This window comes from Delphinus delphis, chromosome 17 (genome assembly GCF_949987515.2).
Source record: "Delphinus delphis chromosome 17, mDelDel1.2, whole genome shotgun sequence".
NCBI classification, from domain to species: Eukaryota; Metazoa; Chordata; class Mammalia; order Artiodactyla; family Delphinidae; genus Delphinus; species Delphinus delphis.
The window spans coordinates 29,439,750-29,461,970 of record NC_082699.1 but is presented as its reverse complement, the minus strand read 5'-3'; the positions used below and the strand labels follow the sequence as shown (position 1 = coordinate 29,461,970).

At 38.3% G+C, this 22,221-nt stretch overlaps 1 protein-coding gene across 1 annotated transcript in view; it reads left to right on the top strand.

Annotated features, from left to right (window-relative positions):
* CNGB3 (cyclic nucleotide gated channel subunit beta 3) overlaps positions 1-22,221 on the top strand; it is a 139,170-nt gene that overhangs the window by 57,961 nt on the left and 58,988 nt on the right. Inside the window, exons 4-8 of the mRNA XM_060035259.1 lie at positions 5,945-6,090; positions 7,836-7,964; positions 8,846-9,054; positions 16,752-16,802; positions 19,522-19,608. Coding sequence (XP_059891242.1) covers positions 5,945-6,090; positions 7,836-7,964; positions 8,846-9,054; positions 16,752-16,802; positions 19,522-19,608 — 622 coding nt within the window. The remainder of the gene's footprint in view (positions 1-5,944; positions 6,091-7,835; positions 7,965-8,845; positions 9,055-16,751; positions 16,803-19,521; positions 19,609-22,221) is intronic.

The window sequence follows — 22,221 nt, the reverse complement described above, 5'->3', positions numbered from 1 at the left end:
TTTCCCCAGCCCACTTGACTGCAAGGCCTTGCTTCATGCAGTGACTGTGGCCCAGTGGTAGGTGGGGTGCGTCCCCACATGCCTGGCTGCTAAGCCTGGGGTCATGGGGCCACAAGACTAGTACCAGCCTGCCAGTGGTCACAGCCAGATCCGTTCATGGATAAGAGGCAGTGGGTCTGGTGCCAGTCCACTGGTAGGCAGGTAAGCCCCCAGTGCTAATATGCTAGAGGGAGGATTCCTAAATGACACTTTCCAGCACCAGTGTCCACACAGTGCAACAAGCTCCCAAAACTGGCTGCAGCCAGCATTTCCATCCCCAGGGGGAGGCCCAGTTGCCTCCTGCCTCTCCAGGAGGCTTTTCAAGATGAGCAAGGGGATCTGACCCACGTTCTTCTTAAACTATTGCCTCTGTGCTAAGACATGTAGAGAGTGAGATTTTACATGCACCTGTTTAGAGCAGAGTCATTGTTTCCTGTAGTCTTCTGGCTCTCCCAAACATAAGCCCCACTGGTTTTCAAAGCTGGACACTACAGGGGTTCATCTCCCCAACGCAGGACCACCAGTCTGAAGAGCCCAATTTGGGGTTCAGATCCCTCACTCCTTGGGGAGGACCTCTGTGACTGTGATATTCCTCCCATTTGTGGATCACTGACCCAGGAATGTGGGTCCTGAATATACCATGTCTCCACCCCTCCTACCCATCTTGTTGTGGTCCCATCTTTATATCTTTAATTGGAAAATTATTTCTGCTAGTCTTCAGGTCTTTCTCATACATAGTTGCTCTGTTAGATAGTTGTTCATAGATAGTTGTAATTTGGATGTACCTGTGGGAGGAGGTGAATTCAGGGTCTCCCTACTACTCCATTTTGGTCACACCTTTCCTGGAGTATAATTTTCTTTACCTAATTCCTGTCTGTTATTCAAGAAAGAAATAGCAGGTTTTAAAGACTTTGACCAACTGGAATTTTTTAAATGAGTTGTCATTGAAAAATGAATTAATTCTTAATTAGGCATTAATTAAGAAGAATCTAGCAAAGTTTGCAAAAGCCAAAAATTATTCAAGAAGATCTTATTATAAGAAATAAATACTTCTTTTAAATGAATTTAGGAACTAATGAATGGAAATCTAAAATATTATTTAGAGAACAAAGGCAGGTTCTAAGTACTTCTTTTACAAAATACTTGTTAAGACAAATGAAGAGAAAAATGACAAAATTTGATGACATTACACTTTTCCCCAACCAATTTTCTTAAAAATGAAATCTTACTTGCTAAATTAAAGTCTTCCCCTAGTCCCCATCTTACTCACTTTGTGTACTGACTTCTTTTGTCAAACTCTTACCTTCCCCAACTTCTGCGATATTTTTCTCTCTCAGCTTTACCTCTCTCACTGCTACTTCTCGGTTCCTTTACTTGTGCTACTCCTTAAATGTCAGCAAATTCCAAGGTTGTGGCCTTGGAACACAGTATATAATATTGGATTATTGTTACTTTTCCAAAACTTCTATCTGCTCGTATCCCTCATTTGCTTAATATTCTCTATTGGTTCCCTTTAGCCCATAGGTCAATGTTTAAACTCCTAAGCAGATCATACAGGAACCATCATAAGCTGACCCCACTCACCTTTCCAGACCTAACCACCATCACTTCTGACACACCCCACCACCTGGTGCCCTCCACATACACACTGTCTTCCAGTCACGCCAAAATACTTGCTGAACATGTCATATTTTTTTCACATCTTTGAATATATTGTTCTCAAGGCCTGGAAGGCCCTTATTTCATTTTTCTGTCAAAGACCTTCTAATCCTTCCAGACTTAGGATGCTTTCTCTGTGAAGCCACTCCTTGATACCCCAGGCCAAGTTCAGTGTGAGCATAGCATTTTGTACATATTTTTATTACTTATTATTAGCTACTTATTTACATCCTTGCCTCCCCCATTAAACTATGAACATCCATAGAGCTAGTATCTGTTTAACTTATCTTTCTATTTCCAGTACAAAAAGTAGAAACTCAATAACTGTTTGATGGATGAATAAACTTCTAAGCAGACTAAGGTTTTTAAGCAGAAATTTATTAAATGATATAAATGACAACACATCTTACTCAGAAAAAAAAGTTTTCTTGGTTTTGTAGACTGAATGTCCTCCTATTTCTGTATTGTGTACGATGTATCAGACTTTCTTCCACTGCAGCTCCACCTTCTCCATTCTTGAATGGTTTATAGAGGTCTTAGTGGGACACACTTGAAGAATCTTGATGCTGAAGCAGGGCTTTAGACATTTGAAAGAGGTATAAGTTATACTATGATAATTATAAGGAGAGAGAGAAAGACACCAATGGTTGGGGAATTTGTAAACAACTAGATTTATGATATATTTGTGGACCTGGTGGAAAATGGATATTAGTGGAGAGCGGCTCTTTAAATGGAATCCACAGGTTACCCATTTCCAATGTGAACCGCATGGGTTCCAGTTTGGAAGTGAGATGGAAAGGGCAAATATGGATTTGAGGAGGTGAGAACGTATAGAACTTATGGGAGCCCGTGTAGACCCAGTGTCATACTCAGAAGGAAGGTAGAGAGTGAGTTAGAGATTTGAGGAAAAGCTGTGAGGAAACTTAGATCATTATGAAGTATACTAGTTTATACAGTAAGTCCCCTACCTATGAACTTTCAAGTTGCAAACTTTCAAAGACATGAACATACATTCACATGTCCAATCATTTAAGTTAGTTCATGTGTCTGGCGTACATTATCACATGCATGCATTCTCTACAAGTGGTTGTGCTTTTGTGTATTTTAGTATACAGTATTATATAGAGTACAGTAGTACAGTATCTTTGTTTCAAGCCCAGGATGTCTGGAAGCAAACGTAAAAGCAGCAGTGATGTAGCTGTTACTGCTAAGAAGTACCAAGCAATAATGATGGAAACAAAAGTGAAAATAACTGAGAGAGGAGAGTGAGGTGAAAAGATGGTAGACATCGCTCACTTTTATAACATAAATAATTCAACCATCGGCATGATTCTAAAGAACAAGGACAAGGTCATGGAACATGTGAAGTCTGCTGTGCCAATGATGCTGACAATAATATTGAAGAATCGTGGAAAAGTGATGGAGGAGATGGAGAAACTTCTCCATCCTGTGGACGCAGGATCAGCATCAGCATTGAGTCCTGCTCAGCTTAATGCTGTTTTGAGACAAAGCTAAAAGCCTTTATGAAGACTTGAAGAAGAAACACAGTGAAGTATCAGAGGGCACATCTTTTAATGCCAGCCATGGCTGGTTTTATCGATTCAAGACTAGAGCCAACATTCACAACATAAAAGTAAGTGGCAAAAAAAAAAAAAAAAAGTAAGTGGCAAGGCAGTGAGTGCAGATACGGTAGCTGCCCAGGAATTTCCTGAAATGCTTCAAGAAATTATTGATGAAGGCACGTATTTGCCCAAGCAGGTTTTTAATGTGAATGTGGCAGGACTGTGCCAGAAGGGGATACCAGACCAAAGTTACATCAATAAGGAGGAAAAGTTGATGCCACCCTATAAAGCAGCAAAGGATAGGCTAATTCTGTTGTTTGGTGGCAATACTTCTGGTGATATGAAGCTGAAGCCTCTCTTAGTTTATCATTCAGAGAACCCAGGAGCCCTTAAAAACATAGCCAAGGGCTCTCTTCCTGTTGTGTGGAAGAGTAACTCCAAAGTCCAGGTTGCACAGGCCATTTTCCAGGATTAGTTTTTCCACCCTTTATCCCGGAGGTAGAGTAATATTGCTTGGAGAAGGATGTCCCATTCAAAATTCTTTTGCTGCTGGACAATGCTCCGGGCCACCTCCCATTCATGGACGACTTTCATCCAAGCATCAAAGTAGTGAATCTGCCACTGAATATTTCATCGTTCATCCAACCCATGGACCAGGGAGTTATAGGGACTTTCAAGAAATATTTATGTCACACTTTTCATCAGGCAGTAAAGGTGAGTGACAAATCAGGAACAATCTTGTGACAATTTTGGAAGGACAATAACATCTACGAGGCCATAAAAAAAAAAATTGACTTTGCTTGGCATGAGGTTACAGCCGTCACCATGAATGGGGTTTGGAAGAACCTTTGCCCGCAGTTTGGTCGTGATTTTTGTGGATTTGAGAAGGTGGATGCGGAATCCAAAGAGGTCTTCAGCAACTTAGTGACTCTCAGTGAGAAGCTGGAGCTAGATCTGCAAGAGGACAATTTCACTGAGCTCCTTGCTGTGCAACACAAGGAGCTTACTAATGAAGACCTGGTGGAATTGGAGGCCCAGAGGAAGGACAAAGAGAGACAAGAGGAAGAAGTAACTGAAGAACGAAAGAGATTCACGATGCAGGGAATGGCAAGGGGATTTTCTTTATTTGAGGAGTCACTGTTAGTTTTTGAGGCACAGGACCAAAACATAGAACGGTACATGAAGGTTGCAGCAGCCATTCAGAATGCAATCCAGTGCTACCGTGTCATTTATGATGAGAAAAAGAGCTACTACCCAGACATCACTGGATAATTTTTTCAAAAGGGTAGTAGATAGAATTGAATCCAGCGAGGAACCAGAACATGTGCCATCAATGGCAGGCATGAGTGAAACTGCAGCTTGCCCTCTGTCTCCTGTTGCTGATGATCCTTCAGCTCTACCATCTCCCACCTCCTCTCCCTCCTCCAGTCAGTAACTCTTCTTGCCTGTTCACTCGATGCCAGCCCCTGGATGCCAGCTGATGTACTGTACTACTGTACTTTTCAAGGTACTGTACTGTAAAACTGTAAATGTTTTCTTTATTTTTTGTTTGTTTTTAATGTATTATTTGTGTGAAAAAAAAGTATTATAAACCTAATACAGGACAGTACTATATAGCCAATTGTGTTAGTTGAGTACCTAGGCTAACTTTGTTGGACTTATGAACAAATTGGACTTACGAACATGCTCTTGGACTGGAACTCGTTCGTATGTAGGTGACTTACTTTATGTTATGCTTTATGTGTTTTCTTAGAAGGGAAGTTCATTAAAGCACACTAGATATATTAGTTTTCTACTGCTGAATAACAAATTATGGCAATTTTAGAGACCTAAAACAACACCCATTTACAAGCTCACAGTTCCATAGATCAGAAGTCTGGGTGGGCTTGGCTGGGTTCCCTGCTTAAGGTCTTACACAGCTGATATCAAGGTGTCAGCCAGGCCTGGCTGGGTTCTTACCTGGAGGCACCAAAGAAGAATCTCCTTCTAATCTCATTCAAATTATTGGCAAAATGCAGTTTTTTTATGGTTGCAGGACTGAGGTCCTTGTTTCCTTGTTAACTAGCCAGGGATCACTCTCAGCTCCTAGAGGCCTCATGCAATTCTTATCAGGGGACCCTTTTCTCCTTCAAAGCCCAAAATGGAGAATTTCTCTTAAGTAAAGTTCCGCTTGTGCTTCAAATCTCTGACTTTTTCTTCTGTCACCATCTGGAGAAACTCTCTGCTTTTAAAGGGCTCATTTGGTTACATCAGGCCCAGCTATATAATTTCCTTATCTTAAAATCAACTGAGCCACATAACACAACTAATTATGGAGTAAAATCCACCATATTGATTTTCCCTGGGATCATGCAGGACATGTACACAAAGGAGCCATCTTAGAACTCTGCCTATTTTGTCAACTATAGCTTTTTTTCTTCTCACTATACAGTCTAATGGCAGAACCACAGTCAAGAATACTCCTTTGTTATTTCTGGATTCTAATTTTTCAATGGAAAATCTTATTGCATGAGCACTATTTCCATCAAATTTAATGCTTAAGTTGTTCTATCCAATTGCAGAAAGGAGCAGTTAATAATCTTGGGTATATAAGGAAGATGAAGAGACTTAATCCCTTCCCTGTATGTTTCTCCTCATGGGTCCAACTCGGTCACCTTTTTTTTCTTCTCATTTAGTCCAAAAAGCAAACCACTTGGAGCCCCTGTTATTAATGAGTATGCCGATGCCCAGCTACACAACCTAGTGAGGAGATTGCGTCAAAGAACAGATTTCTACAAGAGAAAGTTGGTGGAAGGTGATATGTCCTCACCTGAAGGCAGCCCCCAAACTGGTGAGCAGTGTGAACTCAAAGTACCACGAAGAAGGAGGTTATGAGTGGACATGTATTTTGCAAATGTTTTAGTTTGGGGTTCCCCAAAAGCCAACCCCAAGACAATGATTTAGCTATAAATATTTTATATTGAGGGTGCTCCAGGAGGTGAGGGTGGGCAAGAGAGACAGAGAAGGGAGTTAAGACAATAAAGGTGTGTTAATAAAGCGTTACTGCTGTGGGCCACTGGGGCTTGAGCCAGCTGAAAATCTGTGTGGATGACACATCAGAATTATCCTGAAGGAAGAGGAAGCTGGGGTATCAACCCATCAACTCCTGTCCTTCGTTGGCTGAGGGTTGCTGCTGGGGAATGTTGCTAATACTCCAGCATTTTAAGCAAGGCAGCTGGGAGAAATCCCCAAGGCAGAGAGATGCAGGAGCCTTCTGCACATGACCTCTGGCCCACAGAATATGCACAGGCCAACAACAATATCTGTTATAGAAAGTTTTATTGTAAATATTAATTAATAATACCCATAATAAACAAAGCACTTATAATAAGAATACAAGAATACTACCTGAGTACACAACACAGCAAAGGACATCAGTGAACTAGTCACATAAGGAGAGAGACAATTATCAGTCTATCTAATAATTACAGAAATGTGCTTATGAAAAATTAATAAGTACAATAAAGTAGAGCACAAAAGTGATATATACATCATATATACATAGATACATGGTGTATATATGTATATATAGTATATATACATATATATACCATAATTACATCTATATAAAATGTTTATAGCCCGCGCACCGCGATGAAGAGTGGCCCCCACTCGCCACAACTAGAGAAAGCCCTTGCACAGAAACGAAGACCCTACACAGCCAAAAATAAATTAATTAATTAATTAATTTGTAAAAAATCTTTAATAAAATGTTTATAAATGTATAGAAAAAGTAGAGAAGAAAGTGTGTTGTTTAATAACAGATAAATAAAAACAAAATTGTTAATTACATAGGATGGAGTTGAAGATTTCCTTATAATTCTGTAGGAAGAAAGTTGGATTTTCAAAATAAACTATGTATTATATATAGTTTCTTTTTAAAGAGAAGGGTCTAACATATAGTCATTATAGCTTGATAAAGATTTGTTGAAAAGAATATTTTGAGCTTTACTTACCCATAACTGGAAGGATATAAATGAAGCTAAAGAAGCAAGAAACTAGGGGACTTCCCTGGTGGTCCAGTGGTTAAGGCTCTGCCTTCCAATGCAGGGGGTGCCGGTTCAATCCCTGGTCAGGAAGCTGAGTCCCACATGCTTTGCGGCCAAAAAACCAAAACATAAAACAGAAGCAATATTGTAACAAATTCAATAAAGACTTAAAATAAAAAGAATCATGAAACTGAAACCTGTAGAATGGTGCACATTTGTAATGTTTCTGTTCAATGTAAATCCAAAGCACTAACTATTTATGTTCCAAAATATGTGGGAATGAAACTTGTATTTAAAATATCCTATTTGTAACATCTTTAGGACACTTAATTTAAACTTTAACCTGCTATTTATTTCCAACTTTTGATGTTTTCATTACTTGGATATTTTCACAAATGGCAATATTTTAAATGTCATGAAATGCCTCATCTGCCTGTATTGAGAGGGGAAGATTTTGGAATGTTTTGATTCCAAGAAATCCAAGCTTTTTTCTCATTAAGCTAACCTAACCTCTTAAAAATGTTTTCATCTCTTTTTTCCTATAAAGCAAAGCCCACAGTTGTATCATCAACACAAGAAAGCAGTGCTAAGCTAAAAGAAGAACATTATCAGAAGGTGCCTCTAACAGAGTACCTAAAGCGAATCAGACTTCCAAAAAGCATAGATTCGTACACAGGTACCATCAAATGGTGGATTATCTCAGTGGGAGGGCTGGCTGTTACCAAGAACCCCCGAAACCCAAAGTCACAGACAGCTTCCATTTTCTCTAACCAGTGATCTGAACCTATCTAGAAAGCAGAATTTAAACTGTATTATCTGCAATGGGTTGTTTTCCCCTTTCCAGTGAAGATAAGAGATAAAAATATTCTTGTGTGTTTTTAAAATAGTCCAGGGCCTGTCCTGTCCCTAATTAACTTCTAAAAGAAGTCCCAAAGCATTAAGTAATATGTTCACTTAACACCCCCCAAAAAAAATCATTATAAAATGGTTGTCTTCTTCCATGGCTTCACATTGTTAATTAATCCAATTGAACAAATCCCCTCCTACAGCTTCCCTTGGGCAGAGGAAAGCTCTGTGTACAGGGTCATAGACTGCCTTCACTGGCTGATTTGCCCCCTCCCCACTTCAGTCATACCCCTGTGGGCAAGGATGTGGCCTTTGGCTCACAAGCCCTGGGTGACCCTGCAGCTTAATTACCAACCAGCATAAAGCCCTTTGAGTCAGTTCTCCTGGACACGGTACCTCTGACTTTTCCCTGGGTTCCCCTTTCCTCATCTAAATAGTACAGTCACTCATGGGGACAGACTCAGTGGCCATTCTCTGGGAGACAGGAAGAACACTCTTTAATGTCAGAAAAGCTGATAAGGTGACTTATCCCTCGTAAACCCCAGTGCCTCGGCTCTAGGGGCAGAATTGTGCTGAATGTTTTAAACAGAGTCTCTTATACAAATTGCTTATCTCCAGTAGGTAGTGCCCCAACTTTACCAAACTAAGCAACAGAATTATTTTAATGTTTTTTACCTACCATGTGGATTACTCCAGTCTCTATTTTTCTAGATCGATTCTATCTCCTGTGGCTCTTGCTTGTCACCATTGCCTTTAACTGGAACTGCTGGCTTATACCGTTGCGCATCATCTTCCCATATCAAACACCAAACAACGCACGCTACTGGCTTATTACGGACATCATATGTGATGCCATCTACCTTTTCGATTTGCTGTTAATCCAGCCCAGACTCCAGTTTATTAGAAGAGGAGACATAATAGTAAGTAGGGTTTGGGAGAAGCACAAACTGACAAAGGAATATCAGATTGAACTACAAAAAAACAAATTAACAGCATTGTGTTACTTAATGTCTGACTGATTGTCTGCATGTATGAGTCTCTAACCACTGGAACCACCAGTATAATAACAATAATAATAACAACAACAATAACAAAACAACCACTGAGCACTCACCACGTGCTGGGGACCATTCATCTCCCTGTACCTTAGTTTCCTCATTTTAAAAATGGGAATAACAATAGTACCTTCATAATACTGATGAGAAGGCTGAATGAATTAATGCAGGTAGGGTGCCTAGAACTGTGTCTGGTGCCTATCTTCTTTTCACTCTTCACTTTCCAGATTCATCACACCTCATTCCTCATCATCAAATGCAGTGTTTGGTCCACTTCAGAAATATCATTCTTACCCTTAGGAGAAATCATCTTCCCCTGGATTTATTCTCACTGTTGAGGGAATTTCAGAGCCAATCCAATCAATCTAAGACAGAAAGAGAAGACTATGTTTTCACAAGTACACATCCAAATCATACAGCCTCTTATACCCTGCACCCCACCCCCGGGCCCTTCCCCAGCTAACTAGAACAATGCTTCCTTTCCAACTGATGTCCACTGTGATATCTTCATCACAGTCGCAGTGAGGGCTGCATGGAACAGTTCCTCCAATGTCAAAGTAGGAAGACCAGAGCAACCAAGTGTATGGCACCTTGGGTTCATATATGTTTTTGAAGAAGAGAGGTAGTCTCCTTAATCTCCTGAATATTTTCTTTTGAATTTCCAGATGATTTTAAGTTATCAAAAAGCTAAAAGGAGTTTGGGTTATTTTTTTCTTTAAAAAATACTATTTGTGGGCTTCCCTGCTGGCGCAGTGGTTGAGAGTCCGCCTGCCGATGCAGGGGACACGGGTTCGTGCCCCGGTTCAGGAAGATCCCACATGCCATGGAGCGGCTGGGCCCGTGAGGCATGGCCGCTGAGCCTGTGCATCCAGAGCCTGTGCTCCACAACGGGAGAGACCACAACAGTGAGAGGCCCGCGTACCACAAAAAAAAAAAAAAATATGTATATATATATATATATATATATATATATATATATATATATATATATATATATATATATATATATATATAATTTGTTGAGGAATGCCCCCTATATTTGAAATCTTTTCTAGGAAGAAATTCTAAAGGCAAGAGCTAAAGCTATAGCAAAAATCTATTCAAAATATTCCTTGTGTGGACTTCAGAGCATTAGTTAACTCACCAGCATGATCCCCTAAGTTCACTGGCAGTTTGATGAATGAAGATGATGTGTACAAATAAGAAATAACACCCAAAAAAGGGGGCACTAATTTCAACCTCCATTAGATGCACAAAGGAGGGAGAAAATCAATATTTGACAAATGGAAAATGACAAAATCAGTAAGGAGAGACTTTTATTTTCAATTTTATAAGAGGTCTTTGCACACATGGAGTGTTAAAACCAAGAAAAATAACCAATAAAAACACACTCAATGGTCTCTATTTAAAATGCATTATCACAAGCTACAAATATAGAGCAGGAACTAATTGCTTTGTTTGTTCAAATGAAGTTTAATGGTTTCTTTAATGTAGAGTAGATAGTTTTAGCCTTTAAACTTGATTACATTTTGCTAAAAGGACTATGCAAGTTGAGTATCCAACCTGAAAGTCTCACTACATTTAGCTATCTATGCAAACTTTGTTTTACACCATCAACTTATTCATTCATTCATTCATTCAACAAACATTTATTAAATACCTATAGTTGACAGATATTCCAGAACTGGAGGATGGAAATATCAATTCCCCAAGGGCTTGAGGGAAAACAGATACCAGATCGAGGTACTAGAGGCCACAACAGAGGGAATTGGGAGGGTTTACAAGTTTTCCACAGCATTTATGTGCAGTATCTTTCTTCTGAGAACGGTGCTGCACAGAGAACAGAACTTTGATTCAAGGGCCAACAAAAGGAGTCTCTTATTTAAAATGTCCTTTATAGACAGCAGGAATAGAGCTGGGAATGACACCATGGACGTTATGTAGATATGAGACTTGCACCCACAACACTTTGCTAAGACTTCCAATCACAATGATCCATGGAAACGCTCAGAGCCTTCTAGTGACCACGTCTATCAGGCCTGTCATTATAGTCAACTGCTTTTGGTCCTTTAGCTACTATTTATAAACTGATCTAGAGAAAATTAACAACTCCCTTCTCTGTGCTCTGCACATTTTACTCACACTTCTGTTATTTAATTGTTAAATAACAATTAAGTTCACTATGATGTAGCAGAAACAAATAGCCCAGGGTCAAATTTCGCCTCTGAAATTAACTTACAGCAATACTTGAGAAAAAAAATTTACCCTTTCATTGTGTACTATCTTTGTCATCCGTAAAATAGAACTAGTACCACCCACCTCATAAACTTATTGTGAAGATTAAGTAAGACAATGTGAACACCTAGCCTAGGGTCTGGCTTCTAGAAGATGAGCAGTGAATTGCTGACTGAATCAAATGAATGAATGTCCACACACTAACTTCCTCTTGTCTCCTATTTGCATAGGTAGCTCACTTTGCTACCTGATAGTAAGTTTCTTGAGAGTAGGGACAGTATTCAATTTATTTCCCTATTCATCCTAGGAATTCAGAGGGTGCACTAAAGAATGTTTAAAGGAGTGAATGAATGGCAGTCTTGGTTCAAGGATTTTCTTCCCTTGAATAACAGTTTAGTTTACCTTGTAGTAGTATTATATATTATTATTATTTTGAAACATTTTTATCTGTTCTATGTGAAATTATGGATTTTCTATGAATTATTTAAAAGAAGAGGTAAACAATAAATAAATATAATAATACCTTAGATGAGGGTCTTCAAAGACTATCTGTTTGAAAAAGATTTAAGTGCAATTATCATACCCTTTCTAAAGTAAACTTCCTCAGAATAAGTGTTGCCTGCATAATAATGAGACTTAAAAGAGACAGAGAGAATTAAATAGGGTTACATACTAAAAATAAGTGCCTACAGAGAGACCTTCAAGATGGCGGAGGAGTAAGAAGTGGAGACCACCTTCCTCCCCACAAATACATCAGAAATACATCTACATGTGGAACAACTCCTACAGAACACCTACTGAACTCTGGCATAAGACCTCAGACCTCCCAAAAGGCAAGAAACTCCCCACATACCTGGGTAGGGCAAAAGAAAAAAGAAAAAACACAGACAAAAGAATAGGGACGGGGGCTTCCCTGGTGGCGCAGTGGTTGAGAGACAGCCTGCCGGTGCAGGGGACACAGGTTCATGCCCCAGTCCGGGAAGATCCCACATGCCGCGGAGTGGCTGGGCCCGTGAGCCATGGCCACTGAGCCTGCGCGTCCGGAACCTGTGCTCCGCAACGGGAGAGGCCACAACAGTGAGAGGCCCGCGTACCACACACAAAAAAAAAAGAATAGGGACGGGACCTGCACCAGTGGGAGGGAGCTGTGAAGGAGGAAAGGTTTCCACACACTAGGAAGCCCCTTCACCGGCAGAGACAGGGAGTGGAAGATGGGGGAAGCTTCAGAGCCACGGAGGAAAGCACAGCAACAGGGGTGCGGGGGGCAAAGCGGAGAGATTCCCGCACAGAGGATCGGTGCTGACCAGCACTCACCAGCCCAAGAGGCTTGTCTGCTCACCTGCTGGGGTGGGTGGGGGCTGGGAGCTGAGGCTCAGGCTTCAGAGGTCAGATCCCAGGGAGAGGACTGGGGTTGCCTGCGTGAACACAGCCTGAAGGGGGCTAGTGTGCCACAGCTAGCTGGGAGGGGAGTCCAGGAAAGAGACCATTGTTTCGGGGTGCGTGAGGAGAGGGGATTCAGAACACTGTCTAAACAAGCTCCAGAGATGGGCACAAGCTGCAGCTATCAGCGCGGACACCAGAGACGGGCATGAAAAGCTAAGGCTGCTGCTGCAGCCACCAAGAAGTGCAAGCACGAGTCACTATCGACACCTCCCCTCCTGGGAGCCTGTGCAGCCCGCCACTGCCAGGGTCCTGTGGTCCAGGGACAACTTCCCCGGGAGAACACACTGCGTGCCTCAGGCTGTTGCAATGTCATGCCGGCCTCTGCCACCACAGACTCACCCCGCATTCCATATCCCTCCCTCCTCCCAGCCTCAGTGCTCCAGAGTCCCCTAATCAGCTTCTACTTTAACCCCGTCCTGTCTTAGTGAAGAACAGATGCCCTCAGACAACCTACAGTCAGAGGCAGGGCCAAATCCAAAGCTGAACCCCAGGAGCTGTGCAAACAAAGAAGAGAAAGGGAAATTTCTCCCAGCAGCCTCAGGAGCAGCGGATTAAATCTTCACAGTCAACTTGATGTACCCTGCATCTCTGGAATAACTGAATAGATGATGAATCATCCCAAAATTGAGGCAGTGGACTTCGGGAGCAATTGTAGACTTGGGGTTTGCTGTCTGCATCTAATTTGTTTCTGGTTTTATGTGTATCTTAGTTTAGTATTTACAGTTTGTTATCATTGGTAGATTTGTTTATTCATTTGGTTGCTCTCTTCCTTTTTTTACATATACTTTTTTTTTTCCTTTTTCTGTTTTTCTGAGTGTGTATGTGTATGCTTTTTGTGTGTTCGTCTGTATGGCTTTGCTTCCACCATTTTTCCTAGGGTTCTGTTGGTCCATTTTTGTTTTTTGGGGTTTTCTTTTTTTTATTTTAGTATAGTTTTTAGCACTTGTTATCATTGGTGGATTTGTTTTTTGGTTTCATTGCTCATTCTTTTTCTCTTTTTTATTAATTTTTAAATTTTTTATTTTTACTAACTTTTTTATTCTTCTTTTAATACCTTTATTTTATTTTATTTTTTCTTTCTTTCTTTCTTTTTCACTCCATTTTCTTCTGAGCTGTGTGGCTGACAGGGTCTTGGTGGTCCAGCCAGGTGTCAGGCCTGTGCCTCTGAGGTGGGAAAGCCAAGTTCAGGACACTGGTCCACAAGAAACCTCCCAGCTCCACGTAATATCAAGTGGCAAAAGCTCTCCCAGAGATCTCCATCTCAATGCTAATACCCAGCTCCACTCAAGGGATAAATATGCTAAGAACATTCTTCCAGAGTTGGAGGATGGGGTCATACTTCAACTTAACTTCTTAGCACTTGATACGTCTGTCTGTTCCATATGTCTGTTCCATATAAGCTTTGAAGGAGCACTTGATATGTGCACTTGATATGTCTGTCTGTTCCATATAAGCTTTGAAGGAGCTGACTCATTATACTCAAGCTTGGTGCATGATTCAGCGTAAACTTGTACATATACCTATATCTGCCTGTGGCTCAGTAAGACATTTTGTTTAAGGGAAAAGAATCATTAAATAAGCATGTCATATATATTCTAATGTATTTCTGTAAAATTTAGTATGTGCACGTGGGTAGAAATTATAGCCAAAAAAATGGGGTGGTGGGGCAGGAATTGGGAACTTGGCTAATAAATCTTAAACATTGTTCAACAGCAATTTAAAATTTTTGAACATGGACAGCCTGGATAATAATTATTAGAAGATGCTGCTTCCATGTTTCCAAGTTATAATACTTTGGTCAAATAATTAATAGTACACAGACAATTTCCTCCTACCTATAAGTGAAATAGAAAAGTATAATCCCAATATTAGCATTAATTCTGAATGTTAACAAATACCTTCCTATTCCTCTATCTCTTACCACACATTTACTGAGCACATGTTGTGTGTTAGACATTGTGTTAGGAACTGAGAAACACAGGATAAATATATTGTCCCTACCCTTTTAAGTAGCTCAGAGTATGAAGCATGGACAGACAAAAGAAAAATGGTGCAATTTTGTGATGTAAGTCATGACAGAGGTAAGCCCTTGGTGCTATTTGATGCAGAGAAAACCAGATAAAGGAGGGAACACCTGGTCCAAATTTTGATGGATTAATTTAAATTATCTGCACACTTTTGTCCCCATAAAAAAGGGAAAAATATGTCCTAAATTCTGGGAACAGCATAGGTAAAGGCATCAAGGTAAGAAACTCTGCTATGCACTGCTAAACAGAATAAGTATAAGATGCTTCAGGAGGTGAGTGAGACAGAGAAAATAGAGCTTTGTATATCATGAAAGGGAGCTTGGATTTTTTTTCTTTAAGTCATGTGAAGTCATAGAATTTGACATAAATAGAATTGTTAATGATCTGATCTAGAGAGACCATCTCACTGCCATTGTAGAACTGATCAAGGAAAGCAAGAATAAAGGCAAGGAAACCAAAGCCAAAAGGAGAAAATAAGCATGAGAAAATTTTAGAAAGGAGAATCAGTAGAACTTGGTTGCTGGTTGGATGAAGGCTAAGGGAGAGTGAGTGGTGTAGGATCACTGACTAGTGTAGATGAGGATCCTCATATGATACTCAATAAGAGGAGGAGCATGGATGGCTTTAGGGGAAATGGAGAATGATGATGAATTCAGGTTTGTTGTAGGTTAAATTTGAGATGAGCAGAACTGCTAAGTGAGGGAGACAATAATCAGTTGTTGGACAGGTCAACAGCTCCAGATACTAATATTAAGTGGAGGTAGAGGTTTGGTAGCATCCACATACATGGTGATCTTTGAAATAATGAAAGTGAATGAAATTTCCCAGGAAGTAAATATGAAGAGAAAAGAGAAGAGGGCTGAATCCTGGGAAATATTGATTTTAAATGGCTAGCCATAGGATGCAAGAAGGACCCTGAGGGGCTTCCCTAGTGGCGCAGTGGTTGAGAGTCCGCCTGCTGATGCAGGGGACACGGGTTCGTGCCCCGGTCTGGGAAGATCCCACATGCCATGGAGCGGCTGGGCCCGTGAGGCATGGCCACTGAGCCTGCTCATCCGGAGCCTGTGCTCCACAAAAGGAGAGGCCACAACAGTGAGAGGCCCGCGTACCACAAAAAAAAAAAAAAAAAAAAAAAGAAGGACCCTGAAAACTGGAACTGAAGAAGTAAAGTAAACCAAGAATGGCATTACAGATTCTTTGGAAAGAGAAAGTTCCAAGGACAAAATTGTCCCCCAAAAGTCAAATGCTTCAAAAGTTTTACTCATCTCTTCATGCCTTTACCTATTCATCCACTCAAATATTTATTGGGCTTTTAATATATTATAGTCACTAGTTATATACAGTTGCTAAACAAAATCAACCCTGTCCTGAGATAGATTACCATTTCATGGAATAGACTGATCTTAAATAAATGGGGCAAGACATATATGTATGATTTCAAAATGTGGTGAGTGCCATAAAAGAATGTTAGTATATAAAGGATTCCCTGGGTATGATCATTAGGAGGTTATTGGTGGCTTTCACAATGGTAGTCTTGATGGAATAAGAGAAGTGAGCAAAAGTCAAATCACCACCAAAATTGCCATGAGTTGAAGAATAAATATGAAGAAAGGATGTGGAGCAAAGCAAGGTAGATAACTCTCTTAAGAAGCGTTAGTGTGACAATTAGAGCAATACAAAAAGAAAACAAAGCCAAGGAAGGTTTTTAAATTTATGATATGGGAAGATAGAGCATATTTATAGGCTGATGTTAGAAGGAACTAATAGAAAGGAATAGCTATAAATATTTTTAAAGTGAGAAAATGTTTAATGAAATTGGCTAAAATTAATATGAATTATAAATATAACATATTTCAGGTGGATTCAAATGAACTAAAGAGATACTACTGGAGTTCTACAAAATTTCAGGTAGGTGACTTACAATTCCAAAATTGTTCAACTAATCCATTACAATTTTGACTTTAAGTTCCATCTATAAATTTCTACCAAAAAAAATCTATTTCCTTTAAAAATTGTAGCCCTTGTAACAAAGTTTATACAGGTGAAGTTTTATTAGGCAGAGTTTTTCTTCTCAATAATTATACAATATACTTCCTAGTATGTGCAAATGTGTAATTCAATATATGGGTCTTCACTAGGCAGAACAAAATCTTAGCGCCCACATTTAAATTCCAATTTAAATGTCAACAAAGGAGTATGGGGTGTACTTTGTCTTGTCCATATATAATTCTAGCCTCCAATTCATGTAGCATGATGATGTAAAAGTCTACAAAATTGTTTCTACTCCTATTTCTTTCTTGTTCATATAAGCAAAATATATGCTATGGTATAGCACAGGGAACTCTGCTAAATATTCTGTAATAACCTAAATGGGAAAAGAATTAGAAAAAGAATAGACACATGTATATGTATAACTGAATCACTTGGCTATACACCTGAAACTAACACAACATTGTTAATCAACTATACTCCAATATGTAATTTTTTTAAAATTTTTAATAAAATAATTTTAAAAATAAATTGTTAGAATGGCATACAGCAAAAAAAAAAAAAAGAAGCAATTATTTAGATAACATGGCATCTTCCTTTTCTCAAATAACAGTATAATATTATTTTTTCACCCATGTGTAGTTTTTTCACCCATAATTATTTGCAAAGTACTTTATTATCTTTTATTGTTCCTCCTAACCCCGAGAAATAGGCAGAGATTTGAGGGTGTTCCAAGGTTACCTAATCTGTATGAGTGAACTCCAACCTCACATTTCAAGGACAACACTTTAGTGGCCTCAAATTTTGTTAAAAATACAAATCTCGGTTTAGGTGCCAAATTGTCCCTACTGGCGATCTATGGTGATTAAAATTTCTTTCAATTCGTTTTTATCTCCAATTAATTTTCTCTGTAAAAAACTACCACATACTTAGACATATTCATAAAAGATCTAAACTACTTTGATGAACTCTACAAAGAGGATGAATAGTTTTGTAAGTGCCACAGACCTTATTCCAAACACTTAATCACTTTCTTGAATTTGAATAAGGGCAACTTAACTCATATATTTAATTTGGGTTCATAAATGTAAACTTTTAAATTTATTTAATTGAAGTCATGCCTTTTGAATTTCCTTAGCACATCCTGTATGTCTTATGGCATTGTATTACACTATTTCTGCGCTTGGTTATTCCACCATTAGATTGTTAACTTCTTGTGGACAGAAACAATATCTTACTGCTATTTCAACCCCAACATGCCTTTGCAAAGTTCCTTGTACAGAGTACAGTGTTGGTCAGTACTTAATTCAATTTTCTACAATTCATTGAGAAATAAATCATCTCTATACAAATCCACATTAATGTATTAATATCACACATGATTAATAACTCTCTGCATAGAAAAGTCAAGTGAGTATGTGAGCAACTGGATCCTGAAATAGCACTAGACAAATCAACAGTTCTGTGCTCCTGCTTTCTTATTTATAAGACATTATTTTAGTAACTGCTCTGTGTACCTCTCAACTTGTTATGTGGCTCAATATCTGTAGGGTAAAATCAATGAGGTTTGATGATATTATGCAATTTTTAAGCCAATTATTTTAGTAAGTAATTTGTTTATAGTAGCCAATGTGTGTTCATTCAAACTGAAAGTCCCATTCCTTTTCAATAGCACTAGGCTTTGAAATTGTAGTACACAATTAATTATTTCAACTTTCCATTTCATACTTATGGCCTTACACAAAACTCTTAACTCCTCTTAATTGTCTTAAATAAATTAAACGTTTTTTTAATGTACCCTGTTTTTCAAGATGACGTAAAAAATAATGAAAATGAATAATTGTCTTATGTAAAAGAATTTTTTATTGTTATCATTGCAATCAGGAAAGTATGCAAATGTTATGTGTCATTTCACAATTACCAGGTTAATGGAAGGCCAGAATAATTTAAATACATCACAAATTTAAGATATATTATCTTTAGCTATAATAGTACTTTCAATACCTTCTCCCATCGGAACTGATAACTGTAAATGGGACTGACTTCTTTCCTCTCTTCTCTGTTAGCCTGTACAGTCTCTGATAGATATGTTCACAGAAGTTTATTGTTAGCAATATGATACAAAGTAGACAGTAGTAGAAAGAACTGAAGAGTCTGGATGAACCACCAACAATATAATTAGCCCTCCACACTGGAGAATTGCCTGAAACATAAAAATATATCACTACAATGAATGCCCAATTGTTTCACATAAAATCAAGAATGGGCTTGAGTTTCAGTCCAAAAGCCCCAAGTTTAAAACACTATTAAAATGTATTTTAACAGTAGCAACCATGCCATCTCTTAAATATATGTGACAGCTCAACAAAATCCCAGAAAATGCAGTGCTGAACCCAAGATCAGATGAATGAAGCTGGAAATGAAATTCATTGGAAGTAGGCTATGAAGTAGTGTTCTTGTTTTCAGGACGCTAATACACCTTTCAGTGACACCATGCATATGAAACTGAAGGCAATTTTGTATTAAGCAACAAATAAATCATGGTGACTGGTCAGCCTTTACATACATTGGTATAAATAAATTTATGTCCTAAAAAGCATGTAAACACAACATAATTGTGAATGTGTTCTTCCAACAGTTGGATGTGGCATCAATAATGCCATTTGATGTTTTCTACCTCTTCTTTGGGTTTAATCCAATATTTAGGACAAATAGGATGTTAAAGGTAAGATAACTATACTTAACTGTCTTCTTATAATAATGGAAATCTCAAAGTACTTTAAAATATCCTAAAAGTATCATATTCTTAATTTTTCGTAAACTATCCTCCATTTTTATGCCCTCATCAATGCTAAGAATTTTAAAAGCTGAATGAAGGAAAAATATCCCTATTTCTACTAATGGAAGTTGCTTTTGGTTGTTTTGAGTCTATATCTCATAATAGCTATTTTTATAACTTAAAATAGGAATGCTTTTATATTTTGAAATACAGCTATAATTACAAATGAATATTTTATAATTTTATTCTATTCCACTTGTCACTATTTATTACATAGTCACTGAATGCCTGCAATACTGGCTGTAAAATGAGGGTATTAGTTTAGCTGACCTCTAAGTTATCTCACTCATCAAAAATTCTATAATTATAGAAAAATGTAAGCACAGTTTTGCATAACAAAATTATTTATATACTTAGATACAACTCAAATGTCCATCAAGAGGGAAATAGTTAAATACATTGCAGTATATCTATAGAGTACTTTGTAATGCAAAAATAAAGAGGAAGTTTTCTATGAAAGACCTCCAAGACAAACTGCTCAGTTAAAAAAAAAAAGCTAGTTACAGAACAGTTTATAGAACAATACTAACTTTTGTAACAGAAAGGGGAAAATATTCTATTTTTCTATATTACATAAACAGTGGAAGACTACCCAAAAAATCTAATAAAAATGGTTAACTGAGGTAAGGATGGGAAGCTGGAGGGAAAAGCAGGATGGGTAAGGGCAGGAATAGGAGAAAAGGCTATGAAGGTATATATTTCCTATTGTTTTTGAACTATGTGAATGTATTACCTATTCAAAAAGGTTCTAAGACATAAATATTTTATAACTCATAGCTTTATCAGATACCTAAGAGGAATCTGAGGAGAGTCAGGATGTGAAATTTCATATAAATTTTTAATAATAGCAACGATAGCTTGTATTTCCAAAGACAGCCTTCTTAAAAGGAACACCAAAGATTTTATCAGTTTTAGGTGGTTATCACTTTGACACCTTGGGTAAACAAGATGACATAATCTGGAGACTCAGGTGGATTCTAACACAGCTGCAGCTGATATCTGTTGAATACATACTTGTAGCTACATACTTTGTTAAACCTCGTATTCATTATCTCATTTATTCCTCCAAACAACCTCATTTTAGAGATGAGGGAAATGAGAATTAGCAGAGTAAAAAAATCTGTCCAGACACACTCTGGTGAGTGGCAGTATCTGGATTCTATCACATATTTTTTCTGACTCCAAATTCCTTACTATAATCAGAAGGGCAAATAAACTTCAGGCTGAAGGAGCTTTCCTTCCACACCCATGATTTTTCCAAGTCAAGAGGGACCTTACTCTATATTCTCGTCCATCCAAGACAGCTCTAGAGACTTCTGTTTTGACCACAGAATGTAGGTCTAGACTGAGCAGAACTTAACGTTCCCAGCAGCTTGGTGGGCTGGCCATCCATCATCAAATTTCTAGTGCAGAATGGATGTTTCTGGAGGCCACTGCTCAGAGGTAACCAACTTTGAGAGAGACTCAGGTTCCTATGGATTTGAGTGTTTGTCTGGCATTATAATAAAAATTTATAAAATGCTAACTCTTCAAACCCCATCTCTGTGTCCCTTCAGTGTCCAAAAACCTACTCACTATATTAGGTAGTTTTTTTTATAACATAGGAGATCCTGAAAGCCAACATTAATCTTCTTTACATAACCCCACAGTCCAGTCATCTTCACATAAGTGTGTCATTTTAATGTGCAGTTCTCTAGGGAAAATATCATTTACCTATCTCCAAATTATATATGAGAAAACAAATTAAGAATATAAATTTTCTCTACAGTGAACACTTAAGCTAACTTTTAAAATGTGCCTTTGTGAAAACTTCTGTTAAGAGCACAATAAACAAGTTACCACAAATTGAAATTATCTTAATCTGAATGCTTAATGGATGTTTCCTACTCAGGAATTCTGGATAAAGAAATCATTTGTGTATATTTCTAGTTAAATAGTCATTGCTATTATAGCTGTTTTCTAATTCCAAATGTTCTATTACAGTCTTATCTACATTGGATGAAATTTTGAACTAAATAATCTTTGAACTAAATAATCTCTAACAGCCCTTCCTATCTGTAAGATCCTATGAGTCTAAGTACATTTTCTTATTGTCCCCAATTTACAGATGAGGAAACCAAAGTACAGAAATATTAAGTGACTTTTCCAAGGTCGCACAGTTAATAAATGGCAGAGAGGAAATTGGTGTTTGGCTCTGGATTTCATGCTCTTGCTCTTGCATTTTACAGCCTATAGATTAAAAAGAGAAAGTAGAGGGTAAGAGTGCATGTAGGGAGTATCTGTTGCTATAGAAGTGGGTGTAAGCAGAAGAAAACCTTGAGGCAAATAACAACTGTTTGGATTAAATGCATATAAACTCTCTATGTCTTTGAACAATGTCAAGAATAGATAACAAATGTTAATATTAATTGAACTTCAAATTTTGTTGAAATAAATACACATTTAATGCAACTTGCTTAAAAACAATGCTAGTGTTGAGCAACAGGCCTTAACACCTAT